This window comes from Thermothielavioides terrestris, chromosome 2, assembly GCF_000226115.1.
Source record: "Thermothielavioides terrestris NRRL 8126 chromosome 2, complete sequence".
Taxonomy (NCBI): Eukaryota; Fungi; Ascomycota; class Sordariomycetes; order Sordariales; family Chaetomiaceae; genus Thermothielavioides; species Thermothielavioides terrestris.
In genome coordinates, this window is record NC_016458.1 from 1,928,610 (window position 1) to 1,944,027 (window position 15,418).

General features: G+C 61.7%; 4 protein-coding genes across 4 annotated transcripts; 2 read left to right on the forward strand and 2 right to left on the reverse strand.

The window, feature by feature from the left end:
* Positions 1-2,950: 2,950 nt before the first annotated feature.
* Positions 2,951-5,502, forward strand: THITE_2112240 (uncharacterized protein). The gene is made up of 3 exons (XM_003651633.1): positions 2,951-3,108; positions 3,178-3,701; positions 4,006-5,502. The coding sequence occupies exons 2-3, from the start codon at positions 3,191-3,193 to the stop codon at positions 5,235-5,237; spliced, it is 1,743 nt and encodes a 580-aa protein (XP_003651681.1). The 5' UTR covers positions 2,951-3,108; positions 3,178-3,190; the 3' UTR covers positions 5,238-5,502.
* A 1,662-nt stretch (positions 5,503-7,164) lies between these two features.
* THITE_2112245 (uncharacterized protein) lies at positions 7,165-10,357 on the forward strand. Its single transcript, XM_003651634.1, has one exon. It carries the CDS (start codon positions 7,662-7,664, stop codon positions 10,149-10,151), a length of 2,490 nt encoding a protein of 829 aa, XP_003651682.1. The 5' UTR covers positions 7,165-7,661; the 3' UTR covers positions 10,152-10,357.
* Positions 10,358-10,563: 206 nt separating this feature from the next.
* On the reverse strand, positions 10,564-12,722 carry THITE_2076582 (uncharacterized protein; the record flags this gene model as incomplete). The annotated part of the gene is made up of 6 exons (XM_003651635.1): positions 12,709-12,722; positions 12,365-12,550; positions 12,130-12,271; positions 11,819-12,024; positions 11,314-11,743; positions 10,564-11,219 (listed from the first exon to the last, which is right to left on the reverse strand). Exons 2-6 carry the CDS (start codon positions 12,458-12,460, stop codon positions 10,564-10,566), a joined length of 1,530 nt encoding a protein of 509 aa, XP_003651683.1. The 5' UTR covers positions 12,461-12,550; positions 12,709-12,722.
* Positions 12,723-13,550: 828 nt separating this feature from the next.
* On the reverse strand, positions 13,551-14,867 carry THITE_2043312 (uncharacterized protein; the record flags this gene model as incomplete). Its single annotated transcript, XM_003651636.1, has 3 exons — positions 13,551-13,683; positions 13,898-13,902; positions 14,436-14,867. The coding sequence occupies 3 exons, from the start codon at positions 14,865-14,867 to the stop codon at positions 13,551-13,553; spliced, it is 570 nt and encodes a 189-aa protein (XP_003651684.1).
* Positions 14,868-15,418: the final 551 nt, after the last annotated feature.

Genomic DNA, 15,418 nt, shown 5'->3' on the forward strand with positions numbered 1-15,418 from the left:
GAACTACCGGACGGCAGTGAGTTTGTGTCATGTCGAACTTTGGGCTTTGCGCGGTGTTTGAGTCGGCACGAGTAAGTGATCAAGAATCAGGTATCTTATCTGGAGACACGCACACAGGTACCTAGTTGGCTTGTTGTTTGCTGGCTGGCTGTCCCGCAGGGGAAGACAAACTTGCTGCTCCAGCCCTACGTGGTAATGATGTTCAATTACACAGCAATGTATAAGCAGCTTCGAATCGAGAGGAACATTGTGACAGGACTGGCTCGTCCTCGACGGTTTGTGAAGGTTACCCTTAGTCGATCGTCCTTCTGACCTCGGGAAGTGAGTGTACCTCATCAGCATCGCCATTCATTCTCTCGTCGAATAACTGGCAGGCGCTTCCGGCTACCTCTGTCGCTGGATGCCTCTTTTCTCCGGTTACGCAAGATGCGTAAAGACCCGAACTGTGGAGGAGCTGAAGTGCATCGTCACAGGCCAGAGCGCATCGCTGCGCTCCGTCCGTCCACGTCTCGGCATGCCGCCTGTGGTCATTCCTGCCGCGTCACTGGAGGGGCACATTCTGCAGGCGGGGCTGTCATCGTGAATTTTAAGTGGTTGCATGGTTGGACGGGGCAGGTGCGATGCTGCATGTTGCTTGGGCTTTGACGCGCCTGCCAAGTGGGTGTCGGCTCTGACTGAGTGCAAGTTTCTGATGCTTTCAGTGGCCTGTCGCTTTGGACGGTCACCTTCGGGGATTGGGGATCGGCATCGTGGTGCTTCGTTTATACTACTGCTTGCAACACCCCTCTCGGCTGTTTCATGTTTCTCTGCTCAGGCACTGAGCCTGCAAGCGTCTCGTCGAGCTGGGCGGCCTTCTTCTCCAGACAGGTGTAGCGTGGTTTGTTGCTGCAGTTGGTTTGGGGCCTCGTCGGCTTACTCGTGCTGCTTATCGTCGAGGTCGTCTTTCGGACCGAGGATGAACATTTCTGTATGCCGTCCTTGCCGCGCGGACAGGTCCATTCCCCCGCTGACAGATTTAGACGGGACCAGTCCCAGCGCTGGTCGGTTACGGCAAGTGAACAACCATGAATTCTGGGACGCATCGATAAATAAAGTACACATTACACTAGATATCCTGGAAACAGCATGAACTTGGTCGGTGGATTCCCCGGACGTCAACTTCAATGCATTCCCGGCTGTCCACTGCATACCAAGGATGGTTCCCTGCGTTTTCTTGTTGTGCAATGCCGGGAATGGGCCAACTACGCCTTCGAGCATGACGGACAGCCGCGGCAGCATACTGTGGAGGCACCTATTCTTCCCTTCCACCTTGGTACCTGACGGCAAGATGGCAGTGATCGACTCGACTCGAGTCAAATCGGTGACGCCCCGCCGCTTACCGCTGTTCCGTCCACACAACTGGCAGCGTGACGCCGTGTCTGGGCCACCCGTGATGCAGGTTGCCTCACAGCGTGTTCGTACCTTGCAGCCAAGCGGCTGCGTCTTCTACTGGCCCGTGAGGAAGGGTGGCGGTCAGGCGCGAGGATATGTGACTTGACATCGTGCAGCGAATGGGGTGTGCCCGACCTTCCGCTAGGCATTGCGCCTCCGGCAGCGCCTTCACTGAGCGATTCCTGCAGAGGGAGGGAGGCCTTGTTGGTGGTCCTCCACAACCTATCAGGGCCACAGTGGTCGTCACGGTCAGTTTTATGCACCCACACGCGAGCCTCCTGTTGGCCGAACCCTGCGCCGCCCACCGAAGAGCGAAAAAAAAATGCCCAGTTTGTGCGTGCGACCCTACGCAGGCTCCGTCCTGTCACAACGGGGATTGGATGCGCTTGCATCGCGATCACCACCGATCGAGCAGCCAAAAGCGTGCAGACAGCGGATAGGGTCGCCGTCGGCGGAGGTCGACGGCGTGGGCTGCTGCCAACTCCCATTCAGCGTTCAGAACGAGCGGAGCACAAGAACAGCCGCAAGTTTGGCTAAATGGATGGCACGACTTCACTGGGCAGTCAACCCACCTTTCGATGGAGGATGTGCGAGGACGGCTTGAGAGGCAACCTTGGAGGGTGGACCGTCGGCGGCGGGGTCAAGGACCACCAGCACCTTGACTCTTCTGCGCCGACCTGTGCCTTCGCCGGCGACTCCCAGGGCGGGCCCAACCCAGTCGCTCGGCTGGACTCTGCAGGCACCGCCCGCCGGTTAGCGGCCCATTTTGGTGGGCCCGATGTACCCCCAGCTCAGTGGTACTTCCGACTGCATGGCCGAACCAGACCCGATTTAGCAATTTCTGCAGCTCGCTGCGCCATCCTCCACTCAGAAGCCCATCCACCTATTCGAAGTTGCCTCCCCACCATGCCCCAGACATGCAGACAGGGGTTTGCGAGGGACAGTGGGCCAGTCCGGGTTGGCCAATGGGTTGCGGTCCCTGGCCCTGGCCAGGACAAGCGAGACGGCGTGCATGGTGGGAGCGGGCGGCCTGGTCGAGCCACCCTCGGCCGGGCACTGCGACCTCTCCGCCGTTGATCTTGGGTGGGTTAGTTATAGGAACCGCTCGCCTTGGACATGTCCGCAAGGGCTTTCCTTCCTTCGGCCTCTTCTCTCCACATGGGTAGATCTGTCGACCTGGACTCGTGATCCCTTCTCTTTCTTCTTCGTTCGCCTGTCGGTTCCGGTTTCTTTCCCGTCTCGAGGCATTTGGAACACACTTCCTGCCCTTCCTTCACGGCAACTCACGTCGGCCTTACCGTCCTCGCCCCAGTCTCCTCCTTGTCGTCTTCTTCCCATGCACCGTTAGCGAAGAGATACGCAACCAGAAAGGAAGCGGGAGTGAGAGAGAGTGAGCGAGAGTGAGAGAGACGGAACATCCTCGGCCGAGTCCATGTACAACAACCCTCCTCGAGACTCGTAACCGGCTAGTTGTTTGAACCGCCCCTGGGTCACAACTGCCGTCCATTCCTTACCAGCGGAACCGAACCACTCCATCATTAGGCCACTGCCGACCCACGACGTTTGCGACGACTTGTACACTACGCCAGATATATACATACCTAACCTACTTAATTCTTAAATCGACGAGAGAAGAAGCAGGGAATCCGATCGCCACCCAGTCGAATCTTTGACTTGGTTGGTAGCATCCGCAACCTGGAGCGAGGCACACAGCGAGCTGGATGGCTGACAGGAAGGACGCAGCAGGCGCCGAAAAAAGATGGACACCATGATGACGCCCCAGCCGACAGGCCCGGCCTTCTTCTTTTACAGCCCCGACCCGAATGCGGAGGGCCGGCAACACGGCCGTTTCATCCCGCAGCAGAACAACATGCTCCCGGTGGTGCCCCCGCTGCCCTCGACGCCGGTTTACTCACGGCCCGGCTCGTCGAGCTCCCAGCCGCCGCTGTTGCCCAAGGGCATGAGCGGCGTGCCAGTGCTGCCGTCTTCCCTGACCCCCGTTGTATCCCCGATGCCCATCTCCCACAAGCCGACGATCGTGCTGGACACGGAGGTGCGCGACGCCGACGGGCCGTACTCGCCGTCGACCCCGCCGCTCTCGTCGTCGGGCAGTGCCATCAGCAGCCCTGGAAGCTGCGACATGCTCCAGACGCCGCTGAATCCCATGTTCTCGGGGCTTGACGGCAAAGACGCGGGCAACGCCGACGGGGAGCTCGAGAGCTTCCCCAACCTGGACTGGTCCGCCTGCGCTTCACCTCCGCTGACGCCTGGTATGTGGCCTCCCGTCTGTCGCGCTCTTGAGGATTTTGTTTCTGCTTTCTTTCCTCACCCATCCTGTCAACCACGAGCGATCTTCGTCGGCCTTCATCTGCGGGGGTGGTGTGTGAAGTAGCTGGTGAATCGTTCAATTCGGTGTGACGTTGAAGGCTTTTTGTTTTTGGCGGTGGTGGAAATTCAGAGTTGGCCCCTGCCCCCCCCTCGGTGGCGTGGTTTCGCAACGGGCAGGGCGCTATCTTGGTTCGCTCCACAAAATTTTAGGGGGGGCTGTTCGGGCTGACCAAGGATTCACCACAGTGTACCTCGCATCGCAGGCTCAGGCGCCCCGAGCTGCAGGCGCCCCGCTCAACACGCGCGCCTGCGACCTCCTTTCTCCGGCTTCTTCTTGCCCGTCCCTCTCTCCCTCCCCCTCGCCCTACGCGCAGTCGTCGGTATCGTCAGATGATTTCTGCGATCCGAGAAACCTGACGGTTGGCTCGGTCAATTCGACTCTTGCTCCCGAGTTCTCTGCGCTGCCGACTCGCTGCGCCGGCGAGGACGAGGACCAGAAGTTTGTGCTCAGGGGCGCGGCGCCCGCAAACTCCCCCAACTCGTCCCTCGATTTCCAATCGCAGCTCAGCACCACGCTGCCGTCTTTTGATGCTCTTTCCGACCTCGACTCGGAGGACGATTTTGTCAACGGCCTGGTGAACTTGAATGACTGCGTCGCCGCTGCGCCCAGCAGCCGTTCCCGAGCCAGCTCTGACGCGCTGTCTCTCGACCCTGCGAACTATCTCTGCGGTGACGACTCGGAAGATTTCGAGGCCGCCGATTCATTCGGCGCCGACAGCCTCCTCAGTCCCGCGGACTCGTGCGAGGACGGCGACGCGCACAGAGACAAGCGACTCAAGAAATCGAGGAGCACAAGCAAGCCCACCATGAGCTCTGCGGCCGACTCTCAGTCCGGAAGCACCCAAAGCCAGTCCCCGCCTGGCAATCAGGAGAGCACCAGCAGCAGCAACGCCACCGAGGCCAAGAACGGGGGATCCGAGTCTAACTCGGGGTCTGAGAACGCTGGGCCGGCTCCGCTCCCGGCTCCCACCAACCGCCGCGGGCGCAAGCAGTCGCTGACCGAGGATCCCTCCAAGACGTTTGTCTGCGACATCTGCAACCGGCGTTTCCGTCGCCAGGAGCACCTCAAACGCCACTACCGGTCGCTGCACACGCAGGAGAAGCCTTTCGAGTGCTCCGAGTGCGGGAAGAAATTCTCGCGGTCCGACAACCTCGCCCAGCACGCTCGTACCCACGGCTCTGGCGCCATCGTCATGAACCTGATCGACGACCCCGACGCCGTGGCCGCCGCTGCGGCCATGCCTCCGGGATTCCCGCACCCCGTCATGATGGGCACCGGCATGGTTGGCGGTGACGACTACCACACGCTGGGCAAGGTCCTGTTCCAGGTTGCCGCCGAGATCCCCGGCAGCGCCAGCGAGCTGTCCTCCGAGGAAGGGAGCGATCGTGGGAAGAAGAAGCGCAAGAGGACAGATTGAGACTCCCACACAGTGATGCCGCCCACGGTATCGGCACCAACCCACAACAACTGTTGATTTTCGCTTCTCCGCACACTCTTCACAATGACGGCGGTGCACGCACCTGGAACGTGCCGTCGTCATTGATGCCTGATACGACCCTGACGACTGCAGCCTGAGCATGGGGAATACATTTCATCGGGGGGTTGGGGTGGGGTGGTTTCACTGCATAACTACGGAGTGGGATCGCTCTCCCACTGAGACGCCGGCATGACCCTGGGAATTTGGTTTCTTTCTCGACAAGAACAAAACGTGGTTGCCCAGAGCTCGGGGACCTGACGGCACAAAGCAATTTGCCCTGGGATATACCGTCAACTCTTTTTCCCCCGCCCGTCATACTTGGCGTTCGCCTGCCGATTTCACTTCTTCACCCTCAGGACGGCGTTACGATTCGGCACAAAAGGTTCTTCAAAGACTTGGTTGGGAGGGGGGCAGGCTGAGGATTTTTCTGGCGGCCGGAAAGCAACGGTCGGCAGAGGGCAAGGGTTCGCTAGGATTGGACCGAGGGGAACCGGGTGCGCTGTTTGTGTTCGAGTTTCGCCATCTCCCGATTCTGTCTAGGTACTTTGCTGCACATATCCCGACTTGATCGGGGCGGTTTTTCTTTTCTTGCTTTCACTACTCTTGTTGTAATTGTACAGCACAGACGGGGCGGCAGGTTCAACCGTCCGGGCTCTGGGACAAAACTTTTGCGCTTTCCACTTTTCCTCTGCAGCGGAAGGGTGTGCTTGTTGTTGTATTTACCTATATGTGCTGTACCTATCTTAGGTTCTAGGTCTCGGGATTGATCCGCGTTCCTCGGGTCTCTCGCCTTCGCGCTCTCGGCTTTCATGTCTTCCCTCCCCAGCATTCTCGCAGGTTGGCTTGCCATCAGGGTGCTCTGTATGGTAGTTAGGTATGAGACAGTTTTTGGCGACATGCAGGTCTTCAGTCAGCCACAGCCGTCTGTGTTTGGAATGACGATAGGATCGTCCAGTGCGTCGTCGAATGGAGCGTTCTGCCCTCTGTCTCAACCGTTGCTTTTGGTGTGGATCATGTTTATCACGCATTTGCTTGCCATGTTTGTTTCAGCAGGATATTGGCAGCGTGAGGATCGCCACAGGACCTGAGACATGGCGAGCGAGTTCTGGACGGAATACGGAATAGCTACGGGCACGAACGACCTCGCTCAGCAGGTGCCTAGGTTGTTGACCTTCGGTGCCACCTTCTAACATCGCGAGTTGCGACTCGAACTTCACTGGAGATCGCCCCAAGCAGCGGTTGAATGTTCTCTTTTTTCCCTTCTTTTTTTTTTTTTTTTTTTTTTTTTTTTTTTTTTTTTTTTGGCATTTTCATCTCTCCTTTTCCCCCTTTCCCTCCCCCATATTTTCCTGCTGTGGCTAGCCTCCTGCGCATCCCTTGTATCCCTTGCTCATTGAGGACTGTTCAGTTGCGATACCATTGTGAAAAGACGCACTTGTTTTTCTCTCTTCCGCTCTTTGGATGGTCTACTGCGGGAGCCACCTGTCAAAACCCCCGGCTGGGAGCTCGTGTTCCACAGTTCGCTTGTTGTCCAGACCCGACCCGAACCCGAAAGGTACCCACTCGGGTCCGGCCCCACTTACCCCCGGCCGACGGACTGTTCAACCAACCAACGTTCCAGAATGAATATTTTTGGTTTGAACTGAACTTGCTGCCCATTTCCATGCTCCCCACCCAACTGGAACCGGCGACGGTTTGCCAGATTTAAAATGAGACACTGGGCTCTCTCCACAGTCACATACTGTGTAACTGCCGCATAATTATTGGTACTATGAGAGACTGCCCCTTGTGTCGTATTTGTGTGCGCAAAAATCACCGACGGCAAGGCACTTCCGTCGGCGGAGCAACCGCTTGCTCGGGGCCAGGTCCTTACTCTGAGGTTCCTTCACGTTACCACGGCCAGCAGCTGTGAAGGAAGAAGAAAAACCTCAAATTCATACGGACTCGACATCGCATCGGACGAGCCCGGTGCGAATGCTCCGGATAGACAAGCATCGTGCCGAGATGGCGTCGACACCCACCGCAGGTCTGAACGTGATCGCGCTCATCTCCGGCGGCAAGGACAGCTTCTTCTCGCTTCTCCATTGCCAAGCGAACGGGCATCGCATTGTGGCCCTCGCCAACTTGCATCCACCCCAACCGCCGTTGACAGCAGGGGCGTCTGGCAAGCCCTCGGATGGCACCTCCCATCCCCCGGCCGCCGCCATTTCCGCTGGCCCAGCGGCTAGTGCCGCCGCCGTCTCGGCCCCGGCCCTGCAGCCCGGGGTCGCAACCCCTGACAGTGGACCGCGTCAGGTTCCGGACCAGGATGGGCCGCCTGCCGCCGTGATGCTGGGTTGCCCAGGTGGAGCGGCTGGAAATGAGATGGCAACCGAAGCAGGTGAGGATGAGCATGACCTGAACAGCTTCATGTACCAGACTGTGGGCCATCAGGTGGTTCCTCTCTATGCCGAGGCCACAGGCATTCCGTTGTATCGCCGAGCCATCGCCGGCGGTGCGACCCAGCCCGGGAAGGAGTACTCGCACTACCGACGCTCTGGTGAGCCCCCGGAGAGGCGGTCGCCGTCTGGGTTCACCTCGCGGTCCGGCGGGGACGCGAGGCATGCTCTCGGCCAGCATGACGACCTCCAGGAGCCCGGTGATGTCGCCGGGAGCCCCCAGCATGCAGGTCCCGAAGAGCACCGTCATCCGGCCGATGATGGAACGGCGCCGGAGGAACCGGACGAGACCGAGTCCATGGTCCCGCTCCTCCAAGCCATCCAGAAAGCACACCCGGAGGCGAACGCACTCTGCGCCGGCGCCATCCTGAGCACGTACCAGCGCACACGCGTCGAATCAGTGGCGACCCGCCTCGGACTCACCCCCCTAGCCTATCTATGGAAATTTCCAGTGCTTCCAGGCCCAGGCCAGTCGACCGGATCCCCTGGATCTGACGCCCAGCTCTTGGATGACATGGCCGCCGCGGGCATGGAGGCTCGAATCATCAAGGTGGCCAGCGGCGGCCTGGACGATTCGTTCCTGTGGACCAACGTGGCGAGCGCCGCCGGGAAGGAGAGGCTTGCCAGAGCCATGCGCCGCTTCGGCACGGCAGAGACGGGTGCTGTGATCGGCGAGGGCGGCGAGTTCGAGACCCTCGTGCTGGACGGGCCGCCGTCGCTCTTTCAAAAGCGCATTGTAGTGGCCGAAGAAGACCGCCGGGTCATTTCGGAGGGTGGGGGAAGTGCCTGGCTTAGGCTTCAAAATGCGCGGTTAGAGAACAAGGGAGCCACTAACACCACCGACGGGATGGAGTGCCGCGTCAGGGTCCCTGATCTGCTTGATCCCAAGTTCAATGGCGTGTTGGGTGCGTTGTCTTGCCCCGACGCTGGTGAGCCTCTTCCGGACCCCCAATCTCGCCCCCTTGACGTAGAGGATGGCAATTCTGTCAAGCTGGGATCTCTTCAATCGGGCGTCAACAGGAAGCTGCAAACCTGGTGTTTCGTGGTCGGCAGGTCCGCTTCCATCGAAGCAGAAACCCAGACCATCGTGGAGCTGATCCGCGAACGTCTCCGACAGCATTGCCTCCCATCATCCGCGATTCTGAGCGCCACGGTCGTCCTCCGCCGCATGGCAGATTTCCCGGCCATCAACAACATCTACGGCACGCTCTTCACCGAGCCAAACCCCGCCTCCCGAGTCACCATATCCTGCGGCGAGTCGCTCTCGGCGGCGGCGGCGGCGGCGGCGGACACAGGCATCGCCGTCTACCTAAACGTCCACACTGCTCTCCCCCCAGGACAGCGCCACGGTCTGCACGTGCAGTCGCGCTCCTACTGGGCGCCCGCCAACATCGGGCCTTACAGCCAGGCCATCTCCGTCCCTGTCGCCAGCCTCGGGTCCGCGGGTTCGGACGCCTCGTCGGCCTCCGGGCCGAGACTTGTCAGCGTCGCGGGCCAGATCCCGCTCGTCCCCGCCACCATGGCCCTGCCGCCGGGCGCGCCCGAGGACACCCTGCCGCTGCAGCTCGCCCTCTCGCTGCAGCACCTGTGGCGCATCGGCGCCGAGATGGGCGTGCAGTGGTGGACCAGCGCCGTGGCGTACTTTCCGAAATGCGCTGCCGGCGACGACGGCGGCCGGATGGTGAGGAAGGCGCGTCTAGCGTCCCAGGCGTGGAGGACGGCGCACCAGTCTAAACCCTCTCCCTCTCCTGGCGATGAGGAGGATGAAGACGAGGGCGGCCCGGATCTGTGGGACAGGAGGTACAACGCGCAGTACATGGCTTTCGCGACAGGAGAGGAGGAAAACAAGGGCGCGCCGCCGTTGCCCGACCGGGCTGTCCTCGCCTCGTCCCCCGCCGTGCTGTCCCCAACCGCAACCGCGGCGGTACCGCCGCTGTTTGTCGCAGAAGTGGATGAGCTCCCGCGCGGCGCCGGCGTCGAGTGGCACGCCCACTTGGGCGTTGCGCACGCCCGCGAGCGCAGTGTGGTCCTGCGGGAGGCGCGCCTGCCTGCGCCGGGCGGCGAAGAAGAAGGGAGGGAAGTGGCTGTCTGGCAGGTGATTGTGCCGGCTGCGACTGCCGAGGAGAGGAGGACGAGCTTTGTGCAGACTGTCGTGGCGGAGCCGTACAGCGGCAGCGCTCGGCCGGGGTCGTCCCACGCGCGAGTCGCGAGGGCTGCGCTCTCCCAGCTGGGCGACGTCGGCTTGGCGGGAGAGCTCGCTGCTGCAGTGAGATACATGGACGCTGAGTTGTTGAAAGCCGGTGCTGAGAAGGTCGGGATGGAGGAGTTGGGCCCGGTGGTGCTGTGCAGGTCGCTGTGGGATGCTAAGGGGACAAGGCTTGCGGCCGTGACGGTGTACCACAGCGTATTTTGCTGAAGGCTAGTTAGAATAGCTGCCAGTGGTGGTTGCGGGAAGGCGAGCAAGGAGGTCAAGATCCCGCTTGATCATGGCCGCACTTCGCATCTAAGCCCTGGCTGCGGTCGGGGGCATTCCGCCGGCCCGCCTCGGGGACTTGTGCATATTTCTTCGGTGAGAATGTCCGCCATTCCTACCTAGGCAGCTCGCACGCGGCACTCCGCTTCACCGTCATGATAGCCGTGCGTACAACTGTGGTCCAGCCGCAGGGAGGATCATAGCCCCTGGTATCTGTAGCCATATCTCACAAGCATGTCATAGCAGTATTACGTATTATCGAATTCATGTGCCCAGGTATCTAGACTGCCGCTCTACCTTCCCGCTGTTTCCCCATCCTCGCCCGTGTGCAGGAGCACACCCTGCTCTCCTCATCTCACCTTTGCTCCATCCTTTCACGCCCCAGCGCCAGCCAAAATGAACACCTCTCGGCCTCCTCAGCCGGCGTGCTCTCCATCGTCGCACCCTGCGTCTCGATCAGCATCCTCCGCCCGGCGTCACCGCCCTCTTCATTCCAGCACTCCCACACCGGCGCCCCGGACATGCGGTGCACGTTCGGGTCCAGCGCGCGCACAAAGCTGAGCCAGTAGCCCATCATCAGCGGCACCACGGCGGCGTTGTACGTCTTGTAGCTGGCGCGGGCGCCGCCGGGGCCGAGGCTGTCCGGGCCGAAGATGGCGGCCGCGTCGAACAGGTGCGGCACGCCCAGCCCGGCGGCCAGGTTCTCGGCGTCGTGCACGTTGTAGCGGTACGCGTACAGGCCGAGGCTGCTGCTGCTGCTGCCGCCGTGGCCCACCTTTGGCTGGTTGGAGAGCGACCGCAGCAGGTTGTGCTGCGGGCAGATGAAGGTTGCTTCGCCGTAGGCGCGGCTGGCGGTGGGGAACCAGGGCCTGTGCTGGGGCACGGGGGGCAGTTGCGGGTACCGGGCCAGGATTGCAGATGTGTCGTTCGCGGTGAGAAGGGGGTAGTTGTCGCGGAAGAAGGTGGCCACGTCCGAGGGGCTCGCGGCGTCGACCGCAAAGACGGAGCCTTCTGTTGTTTGGGTTGTCAGCAAGAAGTAGATTGATCCTTGATTGCTGCAGAACTGCGGAACAAACACGGTAAGCGGCTGAGAAGGGAATCCCACCGTCTGTAGACGACCCAAACAGCATCGGCACCCCGATGAACTGGCCGCGTTCAAACAGGCGGTAAGGAAGATCCCGTAGGAAGTCCCCGTCGACGCACGGCGTCCAGTAGAACAAGGGCACGGGCGGACCCGTGCGTCCGGGAAAGGGCTGGGCCTGGTTGGCAGCCTGCAGCACGGCCACGTTCTTTTCGCGGAGACAGGCCATCTGCCGGGCCGGAGCCACCGTGTCACACCCGGTCTGGCCCACCACCCTGTCGAATTGGTACTCGAGTTCCGCAACAGTTGGCTGAGCCGGGAAGAAGACAGACTCCGCCATGCCGCCGACGAACAGGCCGTCGTTGCGGCCGCCGTAGGCCACCAGGTGCATGGCGACGGACCCGGCTCCCGCGGATGCGCCGTGGATCACGACGTGGTCGGGATCCCCGCCGAACTGAGCAGTCAATCAGCGCGGGCTTGGGCCAGGAGAAATCGAGGCAGAGAGAGGAAAAGAAGGAAGGGGCCGCACCGCCGAGATGTGTCGCTTCACCCACTGCATCAGCATCCGCTGGTCCAGCAAGCCCGCGTTGAGCGCGCCGTCGGCCCTGACCCGCTCGCTCGCCAGGAACCCCCAGAGGCCGACGCGGTAGTTAAAGTTCAACATGACGATGCTGTGGCCGGACCGTTGCACGACCTCGGCACCGTCCCAGTTTGCGTTGGAGTTGGCAACGTATCCTGCACACCGGAGTGCGAAACGTCTCCGTCAGAAGGAATGCAATAACAACAACAACAACAATAACAACAAGCCGGCGGGATCGCACTCGTCGGACCGTTACCCACCTCCCCCTTGAATGAACACCCAGACGGGCAGCTTGGAGCGCGCCGTGGCGTTCGCCGGCGCCCAGACGTTGACAAACAGGCAGTCCTCGTCCTGGCCGTCGGCAGGGTAAGGCGCGCCGGTGCCCAGGCATACGGGCCGGAACTGCAAGGGAGGGCCCGTCAGTATAATCCCGGTCTGGCACTTGACCTGACGGAAGCCATGTATTTGATCAAAAGCAGCCAGCCGTTCACGTACCGTCGTGGCTTTCTCCACGGTTCCGGGGTCCGTCTGGACGGGCTCGACCGGAGCGCGCCATCTGAGACTGCCGAGCGGCGGGGCGGCGTAGCGCATGCCCAGGAAGGCGTTCACGCCGCTGGAGAGACGCAGGCCCTCGTATGCGGTGTAGCTGAGGTTGACCGTGGCGGTCCCGACGACGCTCGGCTGCGGAGCGGCATGAAAGAGGGGTTAGTAGTGTAGTTCAGTCCGGGCTGGGGAAGCCATGTCGTTGGCGGCATGTATAATATAAGTGAGGACACGGAAGAAGCTTGTCTGGCACGGCCGGAGAACACCATGAAGAGATCGGGGGGCAGCCAACCTACCCGGTCGGCGCTGCCATCAGTCCTGGACACGACAAGCCAAACCCCAAACTGCAGCGTGACAAGCAGCACGGCTATTACCACTAAGGTAGCCAGCGAGCGCGTCGACGGCTGCTGCAGCGGCAGCAGCAAACCATTCGCTGCGCCGAATGGCGCCCTGGAGGAGCTCGCCCGGACATCGTTCACGGCCTCCGAGGGTGACTGCACTGTCTGCCAAGCACTCGGTTGCACCGTCGGATCCGGGCGGCCCATGCCGGCGACGATATTGCGCGCGTGCACACCATGCCACGCCGAGGCGGACAGTCCTGCCACCATTGTCGTTTTGAGCATGTGGTCCCGTGGCAGCTCTGTGCGTGAGAGAGAGAGTGCGAGACAAAACATACCTGGCTCTGGATTTCTGCGGGTGAGGCGCGGTACGGTGCGGTGTGGTATGGTTGTGGTGCTCTTCAAGTGTACTCGGTGGTATGTTACGCACGCAACGGAGACACCAACCGGGACAGGACCGCCGTGGCCGGCTACACTAGCCGGGCCCGGGAATCCGGGAAGAGCCGCTATTCGTTGAGTGGAGGCGGAGGAGGATGCATGAACGAATCCGGTGGACGGAAGCGACCAGGATGCTCACGAGATCCCGTCTCGGAAGATCACGACTCACATCAATACGGAATCGGTCTATTTTACTGCTCTTTAAGCACCAGATATCCAAGCGAAACACTCGAGTGCAGCAGGAAGCAGGAAGCTCAGCCTACTGCAAAAATCATCAGTAGCACTAGAGACCAGAGTGGTCTCCCGTTTTACCCGGCGTAGACCACCGCTACCTTAGTTACTCACTCCCTCTCACCTCTCTCTCAGGACGCCTCCTCCACTGGAATGACGCCTGCCTGGACAGCGTGCCAAACGGCCGGGAACACGGCGCGGGCATAGTTGCTCTGCTGCGCAAGGACGTACCGCAGGGTGATCCTGCCGTCCCAGCCGCGGATCCTGTGGGCGTCGCCGTCGAAGGCGTGCAGCACGTACGTGGCCGAGAAGTCCATCTCCCAGCTGTCGCGGGGGCGGCGGCGGCGGCCGCCCTGCTCGCCCTGCTCGCGCAGCTCGCGGTCGCGCAGCCACGCCAGCGCGTCCGCGCATGTGACCGGCAGCCGCGAGGGCGGCTCCCCCGCCGCCGCCGCGGCTGCGCCCGTCAGCACGTCGGCACTGCTGCTGCTGCTGCTACTGCCGTTGACCGCGGGCGCCGCGCTCGCGCTCGGCGTCGAGCCCAGGTACGGCTTGAACAGGCGCGTCTGGTCCGCCAGCTCCCACGAGACCGGCGCGAACGCGCGCGGGTGCACGATGAGCACCTCGCCCGGCACCGCGTGCAGCCGGAAGGCCAGGTCGGTCAGGATGTCGACGCCGACGGCCCACCTGCCGTTGTAGTACGTGTCCATGGCCGCGAGGTAGATCTCGGCCAGGCTCGCGTGCGGCCGCGACAGCCACACCCCGTTGTTCACCCAGCCCGTGTACTTGGGCAGCAGGGCCACCGCGCCGCCCACCACGCTGGCGAACCCGGCGTGCCGCAGCGGGGCCAGGTCGCGCAGCGGGACGGCGTCGGTGTCGAGGTAGACGCCGCCGTACGTCCTCAGCGCCTCGGCCCGGATAAAGTCCGACGCGGAGGCCAGGTTGTCGATGCCGACGCCCTGCGAGGTGACGCGGGGCTTCTCGACGAAGTTGGGCGTGACGCCGGGGATGTTGAGCACGCGCTTCGTCCAGGTGTCGCCGGCCGTCTTTGCGCGGTCCCACAGCTCGGGGGACGCATCGGTGTGGATGTAGATGCGGTCGGGCCGCAGGAAGAGGTGCGACGAGTAGACGGTGACGAAGACGGTGAAGCCGAGCGAGAACACGACCGGGTCCGCGAGCAGCCACACGTAGTGGACGATATTCGGGATGGGCGCGCGAGCAGCCGTGACCGCGGCGAGCTCGCTCGTGGTCTTGCCGATGCCGTCGCAGGCGTTGGCGAGCGGGGCCGCGGGGAAGCTGGGGAGCGTTGGCCGGTCCGGGTTCCACGGCAGCGAGAAGTGCAGGTCGACCCAGGCGTAGAGGACCACGGCGCCGGTCATGGCAGCGGCGACGGCGGCATAACGCCACCAGCTGCCGCGCCCGAGCGCCGCAGCCAACGGTAACGGGCGCATTCGGGAGTACCTAGGTAGGTAGGCAGCGCGGGAGGCTCCTCAACTAGGGCGTGATGGTTTCTCTCTTGACATGATGACGGGCTCGGAACGAGAGCAAATGGACTGCCTCGTTCAATCAACGCGTTATCTCCAAATTCCAACATTCCAATAGGTCGTGAACAACAAGGCCCCCTATCAGGAGATAGGCGGCAGCTAAGGCGGCAGCTAAGTAACTTCCAGGATAGGCACTGCCCACAGTGTTACACAGAAGTTACTAGAATTACTATAGGTAGCGCAGATAGCTGCTGATCAGCGCTACCTAAGATGCATTCAAGTGTGAATGGGCTCGCCTTTTTCCAGCTGAAACTCAGGCGGTTCCCGCGCCGCGATGACCTCGTTCCTCCCCTGAAAAGTCTTTTCCTGAACTTCCATAGCCGAGCCATTACGGGGCCATAACTACGGTACTGTGTAAAGCACCGTCCCCGTCTCGTGAACAGCCCTGTCAAACCATCCCTGTTGCTTGCATCCGAACACTCCGGAGCACGTAGGTGGGTACCAGACGGATCCCGGCT